Source organism: Bos javanicus, chromosome 6, assembly GCF_032452875.1.
Source record: "Bos javanicus breed banteng chromosome 6, ARS-OSU_banteng_1.0, whole genome shotgun sequence".
Lineage (NCBI taxonomy): Eukaryota > Metazoa > Chordata > Mammalia > Artiodactyla > Bovidae > Bos > Bos javanicus.
Genome location: NC_083873.1, coordinates 42,384,385 through 42,408,981, shown reverse-complemented (window position 1 = coordinate 42,408,981; position 24,597 = coordinate 42,384,385). Strand labels below are relative to the sequence as shown.

General features: G+C 43.6%; 1 protein-coding gene across 4 annotated transcripts in view; it reads left to right on the top strand.

Moving 5' to 3' along the window:
• The first annotated feature begins 330 nt into the window (after nucleotides 1-330).
• Nucleotides 331-24,597, top strand: part of ADGRA3 (adhesion G protein-coupled receptor A3) — a 132,656-nt gene continuing 108,389 nt past the window's right edge. For 2 of the 4 annotated variants that reach the window (XM_061419785.1, XM_061419784.1), the window contains exon 1: nucleotides 331-584. In XM_061419785.1, the coding sequence (XP_061275769.1) occupies nucleotides 346-584 (239 nt within the window). In that variant the 5' untranslated portion in view covers nucleotides 331-345. Of the gene's footprint in view, nucleotides 585-633; nucleotides 1,679-24,597 lie in introns of those variants that run through there. The other 2 variants (XM_061419787.1, XM_061419786.1) reach the window with 2 other exon arrangements.

Genomic DNA, 24,597 nt, shown 5'->3' with positions numbered 1-24,597 from the left:
AAGGGGCGGGGGCGGCGGGCTGGGAGGAGCCGCCGCGGGCAGTGGCCGGGGGAGGCGGCGGCGACTGAGGAGGAGGTGGAGGAAGCGGCGGCACTCCCGCCCCGCCGTAGAGCGGCGCTGGGACCCACGCGGCCGTGACCCCGCGGCTCCCCGGAGGCCGAGCGCGGCAGCTGCGGACAAAGGAGCATGTCGGCGCCGAGGAGGGCGCGTCCTCCGGCCACCACGAGACTCCGGGCGCCACCGGGCCCGCGCTGCGCTCCAGTCCGCCGGGGCACCAGGGCGGCCCGCTAGGCCAGCGCTGCGTCGCTCGGCCCGCAGGCCCCGGCCGGCCGCCCGGCCCGCAGCATGGAACGGCCCGGGCGCCCGCGGGGCCGCCCGCCGCCGCCCCTTCTGCTGCTGCCGCTGGCGCTGCTCGCGCTGCTGGGCGGCGGGGCCGTGGCGCTGCCCCCAGGCTGCAAGCACGACGGGCGGCTCCGAGGGGCCGGGAGGGCGGCCGGCGCCGCCGAGGGCAAGGTGGTGTGCAGCAGCCTGGAGCTCGCGCAGGTCCTGCCCCCGGACACGCTGCCGAACCGCACGGTTACCCTGTGAGTAGCCCGCGGGGCGCCCCTCTGTCCTGGCGCCCGGTCTCTTCCGTCCCAGCGCTTTCCGTCGTGTTGCTTCTCCTTTCTCGCCACTTGGAAGAGGGTCCCGCCGCCACCCCCGCGCCTTTGTGTGCGTGGAGCCGCTGGCGGGGGTGATGCTGGGGAACGAGCGGGCTCGGCCGGAGGCGTTTCTGTGGCTGGCGAGCGGATGTGTGCCGGCGTCGCTCCGCTAGTTTGCAAAGTAAAAGTTTTAGGGTTCCCCCGCGCGGTCCCGGCGCAGTGCTTGTGAGCTAGCTGCGCGGTGCCACGTGAGGATGCAAGTAAACTTGCAAGCCGCGGAGTTAAAGCTCATTCATCCGTGCTTGGGCGCAGGAAAACAGCTGGGCTAGAAGGGCCAGCCCTTCAGTTACTTGCAAGTTAAGTTACTCGAACACTAGTTTTCAGGATACTAAAGCCACACAGGGACTTTGAACGCCACTGTGTGTGATCTCCAAACTTCCAGACTGTTTCCTTTGCTTTTGCCGGCTGAGTTTTATTACATTAAAGAGCACCTTGTAAAATAAGAGTTTTTTTTTTTAAGGGCCCAGAAATATATTTGAGATGAAATCGTGCACCTTCGACCCCCGGTTTCTTGGGTATGAGAACTTATCTTTAAAGCCGAGAACTTCACATTTGCAAACTGGGTTTGTTGAGCCTTCCAACTCAAGGGATTTTCCGATTGAGTTTCCACCTGGAAAGAAAAATTTTTGGTCTCGTAACTCACTTTGTGCTACGATTCACTGTCCAGTTTTGCCAATTCTAGCTGAACCCTTGGCCCGGTGACTCTTGATTTTATTTTCTGAACGAGGAATTGGTTTGGGACAGTTTAAAAGTGTTTCTAATGGGTATTTTGTCGAACTGAAATATGAGTCCCTCGGCGCCGTGTGCCTCTGTGTTGTTTTGGTTGGTTTCCTAAAAAAGAATCAAGGCTGCCAGTATAAAAACATGAAGGCAAGAGGAACAGCGTGACCTGTGAAAGAACTTAAAATATGGTTTTTAATTTAGCCCAGAAATATGGTTTTTAATTTAACCCAAATTAACCCTAGCAGGATTTATGGGTAAGTACAGATTTCATTACTAACACGTTTGTTCTTCGTTTCCATTTGTTTGAATTAGGAAAGGTTTAACACAGGAAAACTGTGTGTGTTTCTGTTTATGGAGGCCTGAAAAAGGTAAAAGAGTTTTTGTTTTGTTTGATTCCTTTACCAACACTTGACCACTTGGTAGTGGCAGCAGCTGTATTTATTTCTTAGCCAGATTCTTTGAAGTGGAAATCTTGAGTATGGGCCCGTAATTACAGTCTGGAGTCAAGTGGAGAAAACCTTTGTTTTGGAGATATCCTCTGTTACTCTGAAGAAATTAGTCCTATATTTGGCTTCTGAATCAGTGGCACTTAAGCTGATTCAAGTTTAGGTCGATTTTTCCTGAATTGTCAACAATTGTAAATTGTTGATTTCACAGGGAGAAAAAAGTTGATATTGTAGAAAATAACTTTTCAGCATATGATCAAACTATTTCATTGAATGTTAATGAACTGATTAAAATATGTGCCTTTGAAATGTCATTTTAATTCTTTTTTTTGCACCTGAAAGTCCTTTAAAGTAAAAGTAATACAATTTAGTGAATGGGAAGAATTATAATTGAGGATCAGATAAAGTTGATGTTCTGGATGAAGTTGGTTTCAAGTGTATCAGAATGGGGGTGGGTGGGTGGGTGGGTGTGGGTGTGTGTGTGTGTGTGGTGTTCTGGGCCAGTTTCCTCATTTTCCTAGAGAATAAATTAGACGGTCATAGTAGATAAGTGACTTGCCCAATTCCTATGATAAATTTATAGCGAGGGGATCCGTGCCCTGGATTCTTGCCCTGCAGTTCACATGCTTTTTCATCTTCATTCCTTGTCTTCATCTTCCTTAGTTCAACACAGGTTTTTTTTTTTTTTTTTTTATTAAATCATTTCTAGATCATTGGCAGTATGTTGAGGTTTGGACTAGGTGTTATTTTCCTAGGACTGTGGTAGATTAATCAGTAGTTTGATGCCTTAAGACAGCAAATTTCTTCTCTCACCATTCTGGAAGCCACAAATCCAAAAGCAAGGGTTTTAAGCAGGACCATGTTCCTGCCAAGGCTCTGGAGAATCCTTGCCTCTTTTCAGCTTCTGACTTTCCTTGGCTTGTGGCAGCTCAATTCCACTCTGTTTCTGTCTTCCTGTGGTCTTCCCTGTGGTGTCTTTCAAATATTCTCCTTTCTCTTATGAGACACCAGTCTTTGAATCTAGGGGTCCACTGGGAAGTCCACGAGGCTCTTTTCTCAAGATTCATGACTTGGTTTCATCTGCAGAGAAACCCACAAAAACCAACCCTATTTCCCAGCAGGGTTATTTTCAGAGGTACTAGGAGTAAGAACTTGGACCTTTGGTTTTGGGGCACACTCACTTTTCAATTCATACAGAATATAGACAAAAACATTATCTTTCTTCTCTAGGAACTCACAGAGATTTGAGGAGAAAGTTTCATGAAGTCTCAGGACAGTATGGTAAACACTCTAATATCAGGGAACACAATTAGCAAAAGGAACCCATAAGAGGGCAACCGAGGTTCCTCTGGGGCATAATGGGTAGGATCGAGGACCTGAGAACCCATAGCCAATTTGAGAAGTATGAGAAAGATACTGTGGAGGAAATGAGGGGATGAGAGGTGGGCATCCCCGGCAGGCCCAGGATAGTGGAGATGCTTGAGGAATTGTGTGTTTGAAGTTTCTGGAATGTCAAGGACACATGTCTAGTGCTTGGAATGGTGGTGGTGGTGGTAGGGGTTCAGGGAGCTCTAGGAACAAGTCAAGGATAGGCAGGCTCTCTAATTCCTTCGGTGTGGCCAAACGTTTTCAGCTGAGTTGTGATGTGGCTGCCGAGTGGAAAGTTGGGGGTTGAAAGGATGGCAAGGATTGAAGTTTTCTTTCTCTTTAATAATTAAAAATAAGATTATTTCTTCTTAGTGGATTTCTTTCTCAGATCCTTCTGCTGCTGCTAAGTCGCTTCAGTAGTGTGTGACTCTATGAGACCCCATAGACGGCAGCCCACCAGGCTCCCTGGTCCCTGGGATTCTCCAGGCAAGCATACTGGAGTGGGTTGCCATTTCCTTCTCCAATGCATGCGTGCATGCTAAGTTGCTTCAGTTGTGTCTGACTCTGTGCGACCCCATGGACAGCAGCCCACCAGGCTCTGTCCATAGGTTTCTGTAGGCAAGAATACAGGAGTGGGTTGCCATTTCCTTCTCCATTAGATTCTTCTACGATCTTAGTGAACAACACTTATTTTCATAGCCATGTTTCTAGAGAGGTTTGGCAGCAATCCTCAGCTTGACCACACTTGTTCCTTGTATCTTATATAGCCTTCTGCATTAAAGGATTACGTTGCATTTATTATTTTATGCACAAACTGAATACAAATTTAACTGCATTAATGCTTTTGTTGGAAATCTATTTCTGTGTTTCATGTGAAATGCTCAATATTAAGTTTTAAAAATTCTGAAGACATCAGTGGTAGAAAGTTTCACAGATTTAGTCGTGGTCTTCCAATAGTGTTTTCCTGGTGATGCTACATGGTGATTGTAGATAAAAGGTTTCTTTTAAAAAAATTTTATGATTTGTTAAGTAATTTTGGGACAAAATCCAGATGTTTTTCAGACTGTTTAACAGACTAAAATAATGCTCGGGTTTGGTTTTTACTTTTATAAAATGTTAAGTTCTTTTGCTATCAGAGGACTGATAATTGGACATCCCCAGTGTATGCGGCTCAGTGCTAGGTACACAAAAAGAAGTGCTGGTGTTTGGAAACTTCAGTCTGGTTGGAGAGGGAAGATTTGCACCGAAGCAAAGCAGACATCTAGGGAATAATCTCAGAATGTCTGTAATTAAGTAATAAATTCTGTACTGCTGATTGTTTAAATGCTTTAGGAAGCCTGTTAAGAGGAGAGAGCTGTGAGGCTGTGGAGGCCTGGGAGGGTATTAAAATTTTCCTGGAGAGGTTGAGACTTGAGCACGGCCTGAGGGAAGGGAAAGGTTTGGGTTTTGAGCTAGGGGAGAGAGGGCGCTCTGCAGTTGAAATGAGGCGTGGCGATGAACTGGCCCTGCTGAAAAGCAGGGAAGGTTTCAGAACCATTGGTCTGTCTGTGGTGTTTCAAGCACCAGGCTGGTCCAGGTCAGTTAGGGGAGTGTGTCCAGGTGGGAAGGAGGAGGGGCCCAGGCTGAAGTCCCCTGGAGCAGTAGAGGGGCCTGAGAAGGAAGGTGCAGCTGGTGAGGTTGAGGGGCAGCAACTGGGGAGTATTTGGTCAAAGAAGCCAAGGGGAGTTCAGGTTTGAAGACAGGATGGGGGCGCCCCAGTGGAGAGATGCTGCGAGGTCGGGAACAGTAAGAACAAGCTAGACTTGACAGCTTTGGTGCCCTCCGTGGGCCAGAGGCTGCAGGAGGCAGATTGTGGTAGATTAAAGGGAGAACTGTGTGAGGATGGTGGTGTTACCTTGATGAGGAAGAAGTTTGGTGTGAGGAAAGAGAATCTTTGCATCCTGCTGAGTATGGTTGGCAATAGTTGGGGAGAGGGAGAAATGGATGATGGAAGGTGAGATATGATGGGAGCTGGAGCCCAGGTGGGGTGTGAGGCTTTTAGATGGAGGGGGGTTGTTCATCCCCAAGTGGTGACTGGAGGGAGCTTGGGCAAAATGGTGGGTGGGAGACCACCGAGGAGGGCATGTGGGATGAAGAGGGCTTTGCTGTCCCCTGGCATTTATTTTTTCAAAGACCTAGAGGCAGGGTGAGGGAAGAGGGTGAGGAGATGGCGTGAAGAGGAAGTGAATGAAGAGTGAAGTGGCCCTTTTGGAAAGGACCTGGGGATTGTAGAAGTGTCACCCAGGTGGAGTGGTGTCCGTTTTTGCCTTGTGATCCAATTCAGAGGGAGATGGTCGGCATGTTTTTTTTTTTCTTCTCTTCAGCTGCTTTCAGCTTAGAGATGAGAACAGTGGATATTAGCCAGGCTGCTTCGCCAGGTGAGGACAACAGAGGAGGAGAAGGAGCAGGGAGATTTTAATGAACATCACGGACAGCTGCTGTGGTCTGAATTCATGTGGATCCAGGTTTTTATCTTTGAATGAAAGGTCTTCTCTGTAGCCATATTTTCTCATTCTCAGCACAGCCTTTTTTCCCCGTGCACATCTATTGAGACACTGTTAATATTGTACGCACAACTCTGAGTGCTAGGGATGGCTCTGAGTGCTAGGGATGGCTAGAATAAGCCATAATTCTTTAATCCGAGGATCAATGCTGCTGCTGCTGCTAAGTCGCTTCAGTCCTGTCTGACTCTTTGCGACCCCATAGACGGCAGCCCACCAGGCTCCTCCGTCCATGGGATTTTCCAGGCAAGAGTACTGGAGTGGGGTGCCATTGCCTTCTCTGTGAGGATCAATAATATACCCCAATTCTCTGCTTCACCACAGCATGCGTCTCATTGTCCCCTGAGCAGATTTTTATGTATTTGCTTCCTGTATGCCTCGGCTAAGTTTGCCACTCTTGCCTGATGCCCCTTTCCTGGTAAAAATCTGGGTTCTCATTAATCTAGCCCAATTGCAGTGGCCTCTTTTGTACCTCTTCCAATGCTCTGATCCTTGTCTTCTCTAAACTTGGGAAGTGCTTCTTATCTGTGCTCTTACGTCACTTTATGGGATACTTGATACGTTCCTAAAGCATGTCCTGTCAAAGGAAGGGCTCTGAGACCTCAGTGGGTGGGAATGTAATCACTCTTTATTGATAAGAGTAATGCCAGCAATGATAGGACTGTATGGTGGGAGGTCAGGACAAGCGGAGAGATGTGAATTCAAAATTTTACTCTTTTATGGCCAGTGAAAACATTTCATTAGTTTAGGTCAGCATTTCATGGCTGTTGGGTCCCCGATTCAAGAACAGATATAAATATGGGCATTTACATTTGACCTACATGATCTTATGTGTGTGATAAGCACACATTGCCAACATCCATTGGATCATAGAAAAAGCAAGAGAGTTCCAGAAAAGCATCTACTTCTGCTTTATTGAGTACACCAAAGCCTTTGACTGTGGATCACAACAAACTGTGGAAAATTCTTAAAAGAGATGGGAATACCAGACCACCTTACCTGCCTCCTGAGAAATCTGTATGCAGGTGAAAAAGCAACAGTTAGAACCAGACATCGAACAACGAACTGGTTCCATATTGGAAAAGGAGTATGTCAAGTATATTGTCACGTTGCTTCTTTAACTTCTATGCAGAGTACATCATGGGAAATGCTGGGCTGAATGAAGCACAAGCTGGAATCAAGGTTGCTAGAGAAATATTAATAACCTCAGATATGCAGATAACACCACCCTTATGGAAGAAAACGAAGAAGAGCTAAAGAGCCTCTTGATAAAAGTGAAAGAGAAGAATGAAAAATCTGGCTTAAAACTCAACATTCAAAAAACGAAGATCATGGCTTTCGGTCCCATCACTTCATGGCAAGTAAATGGGGAAACAATGGAAACAGTGAGAGACTTTATTTTTCTGGGCTCCAAAATCACCACAGATGGTGACTGCAGCCATGAAATTAAAACACGTTTGCTCCTTGGAAGAAAATTATGACCAACCTAGACAGCATATTCAAAAGCAGAGACATTACTTTGCAGACAAATGTCCATATAGTCAAAGCTATGATTTTTCCAGTAGTCATGTATGCATGTGAGAGTTGGACTATAAAGAAAGCTGAGCACTGAAGAATTGATGCTGTTGAACTGTGGTGTTGGAGAAGACTCTTGAGAGTCCCTTGGACTGCAAGGAGATCCAACCAGTCCATTCTAAAGGAGATCAGTCCTGAATATTCATTGGAAGGACTGATGCGAAAGCTCCAGTACTTCAGCCACCTGATGCGAAGAACTGACTCATTTGAAAAGACCCTGATGCTGGGAAAGATTGAAGGAGGAAGAGAAGGGGACAACAGAGGATGAGATGGTTGGATGGCATCACCACATCGATGGACATGTGTTTGAGTCAATGGACATGAGTTTGAGCAAGGTCTGGGAGTTGGTGATGGACAGGGAAGCCTGATGTGCTGCCGTCCATGGGGTCACAAAGAGTCAGACACCAGCTGAGTGACTAACTGAACTGAAACACTCACGTAAAACAGTGTTTCGGCAGGTTGATCAGAAATACTGAAGAATTTGGGGCAGACTTAGGCATTTGGTCTATGAATGCAAGTCTTGGTGGTGGTGGTTTAGTTGCTGAGTTGTGTCCGACTGGTGACCCCATGGACGGTAGCCTACCAGGCTCCTCTGTCCATGGGGTTCTTCAGGCAAGAATACTGGAGTGGATTGCCATTTCCTTCTCCAGGGGATCTTCCCAACCCAGGGATCAAACCCTGGCATCCTGCATTTTAGGCAGATTCTTTTCCAACTGAGCTACAAGGGAAGTGTTTTTTCCAATCTGGTGAGGTTTTGCATGACCCAGCCCCTTAATCTTGTTGCTTCTTACCTGCTTTGGAGTCCTCCAGCATCAGGAGTATTTGATGAGAAGATGGTGGGTTTGGCAATAAATCAGAAATAAAATACTAGAAAGAGACATAGGAACTTTCCAAACCTATAAAGGTGGTTTTTTTTTTTTTTTTAATAGGCAAAAACAACAAAGTAAAAACTCCTGAAAGTACTCAGAAAACAACACAGGGTGAAGTTCCTTAGAGTTGCATTTAGGACTTTTGTTTTCTTCCTATTTAGTTGCGTCTCTGAAAATAGTTGCTTTCTGTATTGGCTCTCCTCCTGTGGAGGAATTTTTTTTTTTTTTAAATTATAGCAGATCTATTTAGCTGTGTCGAGTCTTAATTGTGGCACACAGGATATTCATTGCATCAGGCAGAACTTCTGTTACAGAACACTGGCTTCAGTAGTTAAAGGCTCATTTGCTCTGCTGCCTGAGGGATCTTAGTTCCCCTGCCAGGGATCAAACCCGAGTCCCCTGCATTGCAGGGAGGATTCTTAACCACTGGGCCACCATGGAAGTCCCTCGCATGAAAGTCCCAGAGAACATAACAAATTCATTGTTCTCAACATTTTTGTCAAAAACAGACAAAAAAATAGAGTACAGAATTCTTAAAATTTTAGTAACTTATTAAATCAGTTTTTGGTTTTTTTTTTGCCAAAATTAGGAAGCTGTAGATGCAGACTTGCTCAATGAGTTTTTAATAGTTGCCTAACTAAATTTATTTTAATAAAATTTTTAATGCTTCATGGATGGTTTAGCTTGTTTTTATGTTCATGTGCAGATAATTTTAGTCCAAAGAGGGAGTTTTAAATTAAGCAGTTTCAAAAAAAAAATAAATAAATAAATTAAGCAGTTTCTCCCAAGCTTTTTAAAATTTAATTTTGCATGTGTGGTGAGGGAAACTCCTGCGTGTTGGATGGGACAGAACAGAGGTGTAGCTGTTGCCCCACAGAAGAGACAGGTCTGTCCTGACCACCACTTGTAGTGCCATGCTGAGCACCTTGCACATAATGGGCATTTCTCTCAGGTAACCTTTTCTTGTCCTCAGAGCCTGAAGGGAGTAAACGGAAGGGGTTGGTGTAAGAATCATCTAGGACTTCCCCCATCCCCCTGTGCCCACCCAGCTTCCCCCCAGCACCCTTTGTCTGCAGGTTGCAAGCCCAGGTTTAAATCTGCTTTCCCACAACAGCAGGGGCCTTCCAAAGACCAGACTTTTGGTAATCACTCTTCTCTAGTGGCTGTCTTCGTAATTCCTATCCTAGTTTTTAAAACTGCTTGCTTTTGTGTTCGCTCGGCAAATAGTTATTTCCTGCCTACTCGACCTGTTGTCGATGTAATTTAGGTGTGCCTGTGTGATTGTTTTTGGCCATTAGACCAGTTTAATCCTAGGCTCGTGTGCTTGTATTCCTTTCTGGAACTCCACCTCTTGCCTTCCAGAAACACAACATCTCCCTGGTCTGCCGCCTTGTGACACAGTTTAACCCGCATCCTCTTCCTTCGCCACACTCTGCTGTGAGAGCTGGAGATACCGGGGTTGGGGGTGGGAGGGGGAACTGGTGGATTTCAAAAATTATTATAGGCGTTGAGGTTTCTAAAGAGATACCCGCAAGACTGGTTTAGGAACAACATAACCAATGGGACTGATAGACCGTGTGGGCAGTGGCCGCCTTTGCTTCCCCTCACATCTGTCTGCTGGGCACAGAATCTTTCACCTCATATGTCTCTGATCTCCGTAGCACATAATCACCTCCAGTACTCAGAGCAGTTCTTTCTGAGGATTTTCATGTTGTGACACACACACACAGTGCTAAGGTTTGTGTGGAGGGTGCGCAGGTGGGAACCCCACTGAGCCAGACCCTGCATCCCAGCCCAGCTTGGGGAGGGGTTTGGGGGAGCAGTTATTTCCACCTTCCTGTAACCTGGTTGCTGAGTTTGCTGTTGAGACTTTTCACCTTGCTTTGAATCACCTAGGAACATTAAAAGCTCAGATGCCTGGGCCACAGGTCTCATGATCTGATTTGACTGTTCCAGGATGGGGCCTGGAAGTTGGTATTTTTCACAGCTCTGCAGGTGATTGTCTTGTCACCTGGGCTAAGAATCTGTTTTCTAGGTGTTTTCTTCACCACTTGTCATCTGCTACAACAAAAGAAGGTAGAAGAAAGAGGAGTGGAGCAGAATGAGGACAACTGCCTCAAGGGAAGGGGGCTGTTCTAAGTGGAGCAAGGATGAATGGAAATCAGGAGATGTTTTTAGGACAGAGAACTGAGAGCTTTAGGTTGGGGCCTTATTCATAAGAGAGGAGAAAAGTGACTGTATGTAAAGTGGGGAATGATATGCCGAACTAGGATTTAATATCAAGTCATGAGGTTAACGGCTTCCCAGAGGGCTCAGCAGTAAAGAATCCGCCTGCAATGCAGAAGACGCAGGTTCGATCCCTGGATTGGGAAGATCCCCTGGAGAAGGAAATGGCAACCCACTCCAGTATTCTTGCCTGGAAAATCCCATGGACAGAGGAGCCTGGTGGGTGACAGTCTGTGGGGTTGCTAAGAGTCGTACACGACTGAGCGACTAAACAACAGCAGCAACAGCATGGGGCTAAGGACAGTAAGGTTGTGGAGGTGCGTTGTGGCACTGAACGGATGAACTGAGAGAGTCTAAGGGCAGCAAACCAGCATTTGGGGGCCTGATACTCAGATGGAGCAGACAACGAAACACATAACAGCCCCTTCCTTGATCTGCCTTAAATCCTTTATTGTATATTAAATTTAAAATAGAGATTTATTTCTGATAATAATCCATTATTAATATAAAATAGTAAGAAAGCATAGAGAATCCATGAGAGGCCCAATTCCCCAAGTATCTACCTACTGAGAATTTTTTGTTTGGTCTTGTCTAAGTTATTAAAAAAAAAAAGCTTATTTTAATTTACATCCTCATTATAAGTGAAGTTTCATATATTTTTGACACATCTGCAAAAGGGTCATTTGTATTTGGCCACCTTCTCTGTACATTTTTAGTTTCCAGCAGTTTTTTTTAGCCCCCAGTTGACACTTAGATTTTTTGAGTGACCACTCATCATCTGAAAATGTAGTACTTTCATTATTTCTTGCTGCTTTGGCTGGGACTGAGGAGGCAGGATTGTGGACACCTTTGTCATGTTCTTGACTTGATAATGGACAGGCATGTTGGGCAGATGAGGACAAGAGATATTTCCTGGCAGGGCACATGATTTTGTTGAGAGGCTAAATCCACTCATATAGCAGGCATTTGCTAGTTGCTTTTAGCTCTTTATCAATTCACATGACTGACATTCTTGGTTCTTAGGTTAAATAAAAGATATCTTTTGCCCTTCTTTTCCTTCCCATATTTTGCCTTGTGATGTTTAAATTATGTAATGGTTGAATTGTACATATTTGAAATCTTTTCTTCCTGAATAATCAGTATGGGGGGGGAAGGGTATGCCTGTGGAATGCAGTTTTATACAAAGAAGGCTCAATTGACAGTCATCCTCACTCTCTAGTTCTTAGGCTATTTTTATTAAATTCTTTTGGATGACAGTGGCATGAGCATGAAGAAAATCTTTTGGCAGGATTGCTAGCTCTACAAGCAAAAGCGGTGCTTCCACCTAGTCAAGAATTGTACAGTAATCCTCCTTTATACCTAGTTTCAGTTACTCGTGGTGAACCATGGGCCACAAATATTAGATGGAAAATTCCAGAAATAATTCATAAGTTTTAAAGTGTGCACTGTTCTGAGTAGTATGATGAAGTCTCGCTCTCTCCTGCCTGGGATGGGAATCATCCTTTTGTCCAGCGTATCCACCTGTTAGACACTTGGTGGCCGTCTGGGTCATGTGTCATCAGATGGATTGTCCTGGAAGCTCAGTGCCTTCTGTTCCAGCCACCCTTGTTTTACTTCGTAACGAGCCCTCAAGTATAGGAGTATTGATGCTGGCAATGCAAAGGTGCCGAAGAGAAATCTGTAAAATGCTTTCTAAGTGAAAAGGTGAAAGATGTAACACGGAAAGAAAAATAATCATATATACTGAGGTTGCGAAGATCTAGAGTAAGAACAAATCTTTAGCCATTAAATAGTGAAGAAAAAAGAATCCGTGCTCATTTTGCTGTTGCACCATAGACTGCAAAAATTATGGCCACAGTGTGTGATAAGTGCTTAGTTAGATGGAAAAGACCTTTTTCATTTGTGCAGTGAGATATTTTGAGAGGGAGACCACCTGCATAGAACTCTGATTACAATATGTTGTCATAATTCTCTTAGTTTATTGATGATAATCTCTTATGTGCCTTCTTTAAAAACTAAACTTTATTGGAGAATGTATATAAAGGAAAAAAATAGTACATAAAAGACACTGAAGTTGGAGGCGTCCGCTGGGGGCCTTGAAGCGTATCCCCTGTGGATAGGAGGGACTCCTGTACTTGCAGGCCAAGATGTTTCCCCAGAATAGGAACAAGCACGTCTGCCACCCAGGCTGGGGAGAAATAAAGACCCCTGTGGGTAATCTAAGCTCCCCAAGCTGCACCCCTACTCCTCTCCCCTGCATCCTCCCAGTATGGGACATAATATACAGTAGGTGATTGTGAGTTAAATTCACTCCCTATATGAAGACATTTCTGAATTAGAGTAAATAGTTCCGTCTCTGTGATCTTGCCTCCCCTAGATAATGGAGCTTGGAGACTTTTTTGTCCCCTCCTGCCACTCTGGCACCTAGAAGAGTGGTCGGCTTTTCATTGGCATTTCTGTGATCGCCTCCTATCGTGAGCTGGATAGAAAGCAGGTTGTAAATTGTGTTGGGGATGACACTTCTGCCTAAACCCTCCTGAGATTTAATTGAAGGAAACTTAAAGTGGGCTTTGGAGATGCAGCTGTAACACAGACTCTGTAATGCAGTTGTTAAACTTCTCTTTCTTCAAGACTGCTTGAATCTAAGTCTAATTAAATTGATTCATTTCCCATCAAGATAAGACTTAAAAGCATTCTTTGTTTTATTGTGCAATTCTTCCCAACTCTTTTCTCATGAAAAGGCAAAGAGTAATTGACTAGGGGTGTATTCATCTCCAGTACCATGTTTAAGGCAGATGGGCTTTCTATTAGATTAAAAATTTTTTTAACCTTCGTTTTGTTTGTTTGAAACAAGACCAAGTGTAAACTCTCCCTTGCTGGTGAAGATTTGATTAGATTTCCCAACTCTAAAGATGGTAACAATAACCCTGTATGTGAGACAGCAAAAGAGACACTGATGTATAGAACAGTCTTTTGGACTCTGTGGGAGAGGGAGAGGGTGGGATGATTTGGGAGAATGGCATTTAAACATGTATAATATCATATATGAAACGAGTTGCCAGTCCAGGTTCGATGCACGATACTGGATGCTTGGGGTTGGTGCACTGGGATGACCCACAGGGATGGTATGGGGAGGGAGGAGGGAGGAGGGTTCAGGATGGGGAACACATGTATACCTGTGGCGGATTCATGTTGATATATGGCAAAACCAATACAATATTGTAAAGTTAAAAAAAAAAAAAAAAGATTTCTAAACTCTTTCCAATACCATGGAATTTGCAGTCCACCTTGGCAATCAGTGCTAGGCTGGCTCCTGCATTCCTTGTACCCGCATCCAGCCTCATCCTTTGCTTGCATTACTGCAGCCGTCATAATCTTTGGAATTATTTATTTACAATCCTTTCTGTCTTACCAGACTCTGAACTTTTTAAAAAATTGATGCATGCATAGTTGGTTTAGTTTCAAAATGTCCAACATAGTGATTCAGTATTTTTGTAACTTTAAATGGACTATGCCTGTATATATACTAAGTCACTTCAGTCATGTCTGACTCTTTGCAAACCTACAGATTGTAGCCCTCCAGTTTCCTCTGTCTATGGGTTTCTCCAGGCAAGAATACTGGTGTGACTAGCCATGCCCTCCTCCATGGGATCTTCCCAACCCAAGGATCAAACTCGTATCTCTTACATCTCCTTCACGGGTTCTTTACCACTAGCATCACCTGAGAAGCCCTTAAATGGAGTATAATCTATAACAAAATAATGGCCATATTTCTCTGTGCTGTACAATATATCCTGTGGCTTAATTTACTTTATACATAGTAGGTTGTATCTCTTAATTTCCTACCCCTATTGTGCCCCTCTCCCCATTCCTTCTCCCCATTGGTGATCACTGGTTTGTTCTCTGTATCTTAAAGTCTGTTTTTTGTTTTGTTACATCCATCCCTTTGTAAATCAAACCAGTCAATCCTAATGGAAATCAACCCTGACTATCCATTGGAAAGACTCATGCTTAAGCTCCTATACTTTGGGCACCTGATGCGAAGAGCCAACTCATTGGAAAAGACCCTGATTCTTGGAAAGATTGAGGGCAGGAAGAGAAGGGGACGACAGAGGAAGAGATGGTTGGATGGCATCACCGACCGAATGAACTTGAGTTTGAGCAAACTCCAGGAGATGGTGAAGGACAGGGAAGCTTGGCGTGCTGCAGTCCATGGGGTCTCATAGAGTGAGACTTGACTTAGTGACCGAGCAACAATGAGTGATAACATAGAGTGTTTGTCTTTCTGTGTCTGACTTATTTGTCTTAGCATGATAATCCCTAAGTCCGTCAACTTTGTTGAGTTTCCTTCTATTTTGTGGCCTAGTAATGTTCTTGTATATATGTACCACATCTTCTTTATCTGATCAACTGTCGTTGAACACGTAGGTTGCCTCTCTATCTTGGCAATTGTAAATAATGCCGCTACGAACGTTGGGTGCATGTATTTTTTAAAATTAGTGTCTTTGTTTTCTTCAGATGTATACCCAGCTGTGACATTTCTGGATCATGTGGTTCTGTTTTTTATTTTTGAGGAACCTCCATAGTGTTTTCATAGTGGCTGCACCAGATTGTAAACTCTTGATGGTGATATTTACCTCTGTATCCTCAGTGTCTGTCACATAAACACTTAGTAAGTCTTTGTATAAATAAGGCCCATGTTCCCCATTGTTTTTCTTTTTTTCCTAAAGTAGAACTAGAAGAAGAATCTTGCATTATTTTTAACACAGGATGATGACTCCATCACTGATAAGCTTGAGAGTCTTCAAAGCGGAATACCCAACCTACAAGGTCGAGGCTTAAACTCCCACTCTGTATTTGATAATGAAAAGCCTTTCTCTGTTACCCATATTACTTTGGTTGTTTTTTTCCTCCCCTTTTCTTGATCTGCTTCCCTTCTACTTTTGGAGAGACTGTCACTTACCTTTTCTGTTTTAAGCTTCTCTCCTTGTTTGTGATGTTTCTCCTTGGCATACATAGCCTCTGTTAAAACAAAAACAACAAAAATCTCGCCTCCCTCATACCACCCTTACGGCAGCACTATGTAGGTACTCTTCTTATTTCACAGTTAAGCTTCTTAAAAAGCAACATGAATTCACCCCGGCATTTCCTTACCTTATTTCGGTTTCAGTCCATTGTCTCGTTTCTGCACTGTGCCTTGCCTGAAAGCAGCTAAACTCAGAGCTCTTTTCATTCCTCCATCATGTGTAGTCTTCTCCTGGTCACCACCTCTGTTACCATGCTCATTTAATGATTAAACTTGAGCAGTTTGACATGGTTTGGGCTCAGCAGCTCCTATGAGGAAGTGGCTAGCTTGGCTGTATGGTTTCCTGCCAAGATGACCACAGGCAGCAGTACCTCCTTAGGGGATGGTGTTTTTTTTGAAGGCAAAGCCCTACGGAATGCGTATTGTCCACCCTGAACCACCATAAACAGAGATTGTCTACTTGAGATTATTGCCTACTTAGAGAAACCTAGTTAACTGTCTGCCTTGGCTTGATTTTTTTCAGGGATCCTTACTAGGGTCGGGAAGGGAACTGTCTTGGAGTTCTTCCCCCAGGGATAAAGTTGAAAAACTTGTCCATCAGCTTAACTAGAACAGCTTAGCAACCACAGACTGGGGCCATGATGTAAGGACTTTGTCAGACTTTCCCTTTATAAGCTTTGTTAGTGTTTCCATTGTTTTTCCTTTTAGTGTTTTATAGAACTTTAAAAATTGCAGATGTTTTGTTTTCACCGCATGGAGCACAGATGAGGGGGGATTTTGGAGACCTCCTACACTAAGTCTTAACTTTCACTAAGTCTTACACCATCTTAGAGTAGATGGTGACAGCTTATAAATGGAAAGAAGCTGTTTATTTTTCTGTTGGGAGGTTGATAGTAAAGCCAATGTGAAGAACCTTCTTGTTTTAGGAAAAATAGGATTTCAGAAAACCTCTTAGCTTTCTGTTAAACCTGCTGTTTCTACTTCTGATGTAACTGTAAAGAATCCATGATTGAGTTAGCTAATTTAGGTGGTTAAAAACTTTTGTTTTAATGCTGGTTCAACTTTCTCCCAAAACCAGCTTGATAATTGCCTTAAACTACCATGAATAGCACAACTAAGGTGTAGAACTCTGTAGAACTCCTTGGCCTCCAGAACTTTACATAGTTGACCCTTGAACAACAAAAATTTGAACTTCGTGGTTACATTTATGAGTGGAAGTTTTTCAGTAAGTACTATAGTACAACATAGCATTCAGCATTCAAAAAACTAAAATCATGCCATCTGGTCCCATCACTTCATGGCAGATAGATGGGGAAAAAGTGGAAGCAGTGACATTTTATTTTTCTGGGCTCCAAAACCACTTGTGGACAGTGACTACAGCCATGAAATTAAAAGACGCTTGCTCCTTGGGAGAAAAGCTATGACAAACCTAGACAGCGTATTAGAAAGCAGAGACATCACTTTGCCAATGAAGTTTCATCTAGTCAAAGGTATGGTTTTTCCAGTAGTCATGTATGGATGTGAGAATTGGACCATAAAGAAGGCTGAGCTCCAAAGAATTGATGCTTTCGAATTGTAGTGCTGGAGAAGACTCTTGGGAGTCCCTTGGACAGGAAGGAAATTGAACTGATCAATCCTAAAGGAAATCAACCTTGAATATTCATTGGAAGGACTGATGCTGAAGCTCCAATACTTTGACCACCTGATGCACAGAGCCAGCTCATTGGAAAAGACCCTGGTGCTTGGAAAGATTGAGGGCATGAGAATGGGTGACAGAGGATGAGATGGTTGGATGGCATCACGGACCCAATGGACATGAGTTTTAGCAAACCCCAGGAAATACTGAAGAACAGGGAAGCCTGGTGTGCTGCGGCCCATGGGTTGCAGAGCGTTGGATACAACTGAGTGACTGAACAACAACAATAGAACGACATGATCTGAGGTGGGTTGAATTCATAGATGTGGAGGAACCATGTATACTGGGAGCTGACTCTAAGTTGGATTTTCCACTGAGTGGAGGGTTGGTGCCCTAACCGCCATGTTTTTCAAGGCTCAGTTGGGTATAAGTGCCCTTAACTGATTTTGAGTTCAGTTCAGTTGAGTTGCTCAGTCATGTCCAACTCTTTGAGACCCCATGGACTGCAGCACTCCATGATTTCTTTAGAGCTGGCTGACTGATGGGGAAATAGAATAACTGAGACTTTAAATACTTACCGTGTCCTAGTAACTCAGGTTCTAATTGCGATATTTATCATGTGCTGGGTACAGTGCCACATGCTCCACATACACATCTTAGTTGTTAAAATAACTTCATAAGCTTGGCATTGTCCCCATTTTTCAGTTGTGCCATCTGAGCGTGGACAGGTAAATTGATCCTCTCAGGTTACATGCTGTGTACGCTCTGGCCCTGGAATGTGGCCTTTAAGCTTGTAATTCTCACTATTGTTCTGTTCATAAAAGTCACTGAGAAGCTAAATGCTCATGATGGCAGTAGGGGTTGAGGGTAAGCCTTTGCAGAACAAAAGAGATGGGGAACTTCTTTACCTGAACCATTTCTTTAGAGTTGGCTGACATGGGAAAATGGAATAATTGAGACTTCTCCTTCAGTACTTACTGTGTCCTAGTAAATCAAGGGCAAACGTAGTGTCTTGTTTTGCTATCAGCTAGTGGTTATGGGAACGATCAGAGCGTCATACTTAGTCCTCTTACCTGTGTTCCTGAGATCAAATATTTTATCCTAGAGTGATATCTTCGAGTCATAAATGACCTACCTCAGGCGTTACTGCTCTGTTAAGATGAAAGCAATAATGACATCATAGGGGGTAGTTGCATGTTTGATAGGTCTCCATGGGACATGAATCCATCACACACAGTCTTCTCAGGGAGCACTCACATCTACCTGTCAGAGTTGTGCCTGAGTAAGCAGGGAGCTGGCGTGCCTATTCCATGTTTGACAAAAATGCCCAGAAAGCAGGATACAGAGGAATTAGCAACAAGACTCAAAGTGTTCAGGGGCACTGAGTAGAATGTGACCCTTTACACATCATAATTTTTCTGGCTATCGCTTTCCTGAAGAGTAAAATAAGATTTTGAACTAGGTTATCTTTAAGTCTCTTTAACTGCTGAAATTCAAGATTACTGACATATTTTTAAAAATCCTCAGAGTTCATATGCATATTTGATGAAGCTCAAATTGTGTATTAGAAGGGGTTTGTTGCATTATAATAGCAGGGCTGTTTTCTTGGCAGATGTTGGGGCTGTGCAGTCCTTAGTATCTGGCCGCATGCCTTTTCTCACCACTCTTAGGCTGATTGCCCATCAGTTGCGGGCTGAGACCTGCCCTTGTTCCCTAGGGCTAAACCAACATGGAACTTTGTGCTTTCATCCTGTTAGCTGGTTTTGTTTTGTCCCTCAGTTAGATCTGAATCCACTGAACTCTGGCTATCTCTTTGCAGATCATCATTCTTTTCCTCTGTTAAATAAATATAGATTATTAAGTCCCAGCCCAGGTAGTCTACCAGTCTGCTTATCTGAGTTCCCGAGTATCACAGGAATGTACAAAGTGTCCATAAAGTTCAGAAGCATACTTTGTTAAAGCAACGTGAAAATGAGCTTTTTTTGACTTTATGCATACACAGACACATGGATATTTTCCCCTTTATTTCCAGACTGTATGGATATGCTGCAGATTTTATATCACGTGATTGTTTTTCTTGCCGGCGTGCCCCCCACCCCCTTACTGCTTTGCCCAATTGCCACACGTTTGTTATGCATCCTCTGATGCCAGTGTTCTGACTGATTCTACTTCACAGCACTTCCCTGTTGACTCTCTATACACAGTTCACCTTCAGTGGGCAGGTCAGTGCCTGGTCACGATGCCTCCACCAGTTATAAAAAGTACATTGAGGTCATAATTGCTGTGATAGAGTTTCTGTTGTAGAACCACTATGGTAAATAGATTCCTTGAATGACAACATCTGTGAATTGGGAGCAGCCATTAGGAGTGTGGCCTGAGCTTATCAGGAAAGTGCCAGTTCAGATGTCTGCTCTGGCACAGGATGGGGAGGTGGTGGCACACATGCCCTTATTTGCCAATGGCCCTGGAACCCCAAAACTCTGTTAATTACTGGATTGTTTGGTTTTATAATCTTGGAATCATATGGGTTTTTGTACATACCCAGGTTCTTTCCTGTTTGATAACAGTTTCAACAGCTACATGGAAAGAGTGTCTCTGAATTTTACAAAAGTCTCAGGAGATTTCTTTTTTTTTTTTTTTTGAGGCATGTGGGATCTTTGTTCCCCAAAGTATGAAAGTCTTAGTTGCTTGGTGGTATCCAGTTCTTTGCGACACCATGGATGGTAGCCTGCCAGGCTCCTCTGTCCATGGGGATTTTCCAGGCAAGAATACTGGAGTGGGTGGATATTCCCTTCACCTGGGATCTTCCAACCAAGGGATTGTACGCAGGTCTCCTGCATTGCTGGCGTATTCTTTACCATCTGAGCCACAAGGGACACCCCCTGCCCCAGGGATCAAACCCATGCCCCCTGTAGTGAAAGTGCAGATTCTTAACCATTGAACTTCCAGGGAAGTCCCAGGAGATTACTTACTGAAAGAATTAGACAATTCTTTGCTTAGCAGTGAGCACTTAGCTTGTCAGAAGTAATGATTTCACTCCTTGGTAATAGTTTCCGAACTCTAAGTATCTTCTAACAGAGACTGGCACCCAGCATTTGGGCCAGCTGCCTAAGAATTTTTGGAAGATCGTAATTAGTGAGAAGACACAGATAATCCATTCGAAATATGGGCCAGTAATAATCAGTAATGTTTGTTGAGTGTGCCAGATCCTGTCGTAAGTGTTTTTAAGGGTTGTGTTGTATTAGTTGATTCTCATAATTCCCTCATGAGGTCATTATTATTATGATCCCTCTTCTGTGCCTGAGCAACGGAGGCATAGCTCATTAATTTTCCCTAGGTCACCCGGGCAGTAAGAGGTGGAGCCAGGCTGTGAGCTGAGGCAGTCTAATTTGAGAGTTCACACTTAACAACCAGTGTGTTATAATGATCAAAAGACGTTTGCACACCTTCACAGGAAGGGAACACAAATTCACAATGGGAAGTGGAAATTACAAGGTATCACTTTTTTTTTTCCTGTTCAGATTGAAGCATGACTCTAGCAAGAATATTTCACAGGTGATATGTGCACTCATTTCCTTCCTTCCCTCCACTCCATTCATTAACTTAGGAGCATCCCCTCTATTGGTACCCAGGTGCTGTGCAGCCACTTCCCACCCTGAGCAGAAAACCCACATACTCTGGGCTGGGCTTCTGACCTGCAGAGCTATGTGCTAAGTAATAGGTATTGATTTAAAGCATTAAGTTTGTGGTAATTCGTTATGCAGCAAAAGAAAATAATACAGAGAGTTTATCTCTGTTTAAAAGGATTTTCCCCTTCCTGTCTGCACTTGGAATTCTTCCTCATTTAACAACAAAGTTCAGAAATGTTTCCCTTATTCATTTGCATTTCTGCAACATTTAAACTCTGTATTTTCTTTGAATCATACAGTCCTCTTGTAGCACTTTATACCAAGATTCATGTATTGTATTAGCCCTTGAGACCAATTATTGTGTCCTTTAATGTAACTCCCAGCACACAATAGATGCGCAAATACACTCAATTAATGCGTAGTAGGTTCATTGTGAATTTCAGCTTAAAAATCAGGCTCAAAATCCTAGAAGAAACTCATTCTGTTCCCAGGAGAAAGCCCTCTATTTGATTAAAATGCCAAATAAGCATGCTTTTATTGTATTCATAAATATTAAGTGCCCAGTGTTCTTTATGATGTTAAAGACACCTTGAAAAATAGGCTTTCTTTTCTCATTGAGCTAATGTGTTCCTAAATAAAATGGAAGTGTTATTTAATAAGCAGTTTTTCATTTTTAGGCATTTTGGAAACAATCAGTTCAGTTCAGTCACTCAGTCGTGTCTGACTCTTTGTGACCCCATGGACTGCAGCATGCCAGGCCTCCCTGTCCATCACCAACTCCTGGAGTTTATTCAAACTCATGTCCATTGAGTCGGTGATGCCATCCAATCATCTCATCCTCTCTCTTTCCCTTCTCCTCACACCTTCAATCTTTACCAGCATCAGGGTCTTTTCAAATGAGTCAGTTCTTTGCATCAGGTGGCCAGAGTATTGGAGTTTCAGCTTCAACATCAGAGAAGGCAGTGGCAAGCCACTCCAGTACTCTTGCCTGGAAAATCCCATGGACGGAGAAGCCTGGTAGGCTGCAGTCCATGGGATTGCTAAGAGTTGGGCACGACTGAGCGACTTCACTTTCACTTTTCACTTTCATGCATTGGAGAAGGAAATGGCAACACACTCCAGTATTCTTGCCTGGAGAATCCCAGGGACAGAGGAGCCTAGTGGGTTGCCGTCTATGGGGTCGCACAGAGTTGGACACGACTGAAGTGACTTAGCAGTAGCAGCAGCAGCTTCAACATCAGTCCTTCCAATGAATGTTCAGGACTGATTTCCTTTAGGATGGACTGGTTGGATCTCCTTGCAGTCCAAGGGACTCTCAAGAGTCTTCTGCAACACCACAGTTCAAAAGCATCAATTCTTTGGCACTCAGCTTTCTTTTATAGTCCAACTCTCACATCCATACATGACTACTGGAAAGAACATAGCTTTGACTAGACTGACCTGTGTTGGCAAAGTAATGTCTCTGCTTTTCAATATGCTGTCTAGGTTGGTCATAACTTTCCTTCCAAGGAGTAAGTGTCTTTTAATTTCATGGCTGCAGTCACCATCTGCAGTGATTTTGGAGACCCCCCCCCCCCAAAATAAAAAGTCTCTCACTCTTTCCACTGTTTCCCCATCTATTTGCCATGAAGTGATGGGACCAGATGCCATGATCTTAGTCTTCTGAATGTTGAGCTTTAAGCCAACTTTTTCAGTCTCTTTCACGTTCATCCAGAGGCTTTTTAGTTCTTTGCTTTCTGCCTTAAGGATTGTGTCATCTGCATATCTGCGGTTATTGACATTTCTCCTTGCAGTCTTGATTCCAGCTTGTGCTTCATCTAGCCCAGCGTTTCTCATGATGTACTCTGCATATAAGTTAAATAAGCAGGATGACATATATAGCCTTGACATACTCCTTTTCCTATTTGGAACCAGTCTGTTGTTCCATGTTCAGTTCTAACTATTGCTTCCTGACCTGCATACAGATTTCTCAAGAGGCAGGTCAGGTGGTCTGGTATTCCCATCTCTTTCAGAATTTTCCCCAGTTTATTGTGATACATGCAGTCAAAGGCTTTGGCACAGTCAATAAAGCAGAAATAGATGTTTTTCTGGAACTCTCTTGCTTTTTCGATAATCCAGCAGATGTTGGCAATTTGATCTCTGGTTCCTCTTGAACATCTGGAAGTTCACGGTTCACATATTGTTGAAGCCTGGCTTGGAGAAATTTGAGCATTACTTTACTAGCATGTGAGATGAGTGCAATTGTGCAGTAGTTCGAGCATTCTTGGCATTGCCTTTCTTTGGGATTGGAATGAAAACTGACCTTTTCCAGTCCTTGTGGCCACTTCAGAGTTTTCCATATTTGCTGGCATATTGAGCACAGCACTTTCACAGCATCATCTTTCAGGATTTGAAATAGCTCAGGTGGAATTCTCCTCCACTAGCTTTGTTTGTAGTGATGCTTCCTAAGGCCCACTTGACTTCACATTCCAGAATGTCTGCCTCTAGGTGAGTGATCACACCATTGTGATTATCTGGGTCATGAAGATCTCTTTTGTACAGTTTTTCTGTGTATTCTTGTCACCTTTTCTTAATATCTATTGCTTCTGTTAGGTCCATAACATTTCTGTCCTTTATTGAGCTCATCTTTGCATGAAATGTTCCCTTGGTATCTCTAATTTTCTTGAAGAGATCTCTGTTCTTTCCCATTCTATTGTTTTCCTCTATTTCTTTGCACTGGTCACTGAGGAAGGCTTTCTTATCTCTCCTTGCTATTCTTTGGAATTTTGCATTCAAATGGGTATATCTTTCCTTTTCTCCTTTGCTTTTGGCTTCTCTTCTTTTCACAGCTATTTGTAAGGCCTCCTCAGAGAGCCATTTTGCTTTTTTGCATTTCTTTTTCTTGGGGATGGTCTTGATCCCTGTCTCGTGTACAATGTCATGAACCTCCGTCCATAGCTCATCAGTAGTATGGCATTAAAAAAAAAAAACAAAAAACCCCTTTAGTTTTTCTTAATTAACCAAATGCTGTTTGATTACTGGAGAAGGCAATGGCACCCCCCTCCAGTGGGGTGGGGAAAATCCCATGGACGGAGGAGCCTGGTAGGCTGCAGTCCATGGGGTCGCTAAGAGTAGGGCACAACTGAGCGACTTCACTTTCACTTTTCACCTTCATGCATTGGAGAAGAAAATGGCAACCCACTCCAGTGTTCTTGCCTGGAGAATCCCAGGGACGGGCGAGCCTGATGGGCTGCCATCTATGGGGTCGCACAGAGTCAGACACGACTGAAGTGACTTAGCAGCAGTAGCAGCTGCATTTGATTACATGCGAATTTACTGCTTAATGCAAAAACAGAAATATAGATTTCCTTCCTATTTATAAAACTACTGAATAAAGTGGAAAAAAAGTGGAAGTGTTAAGTTGCTCAGTCTGCTCGTGGCAGCCCCCTGAACTGTAACCTGCCAGCCTCCTCCATCCATGGAATTCTCCAGGCAAAAATACTGGAGTGGGTAGAATTCCCTTCCCCAGGGGATCTTGCTGACCCAGTGGTCAAACTCAGGTCTCCTGCTTTGCAGGCAGATTCTTTACCATCTGAACCACCAGATCAGCTCTTTTATTTATAAAACTACTGAATAAAAATTCTGAAATAATTATAAGAAAAAGCAGGCCTTAAAATGTCAGATTTTTGATAGAAATGCCTGGAAACTTGAAAGATTATTTAATGAACCATTTGAGTATTAAGGATAACCATATGCCCAGGTTAACACCTGTTGTCTTGCTGTAATTATTAATGTGAATGTAAGCATCAAGTGTCTGGTGATAAATTATATGGTGACCTTACAATAATATGTTAGCTGGTGATATCTTTGACTTGCTGT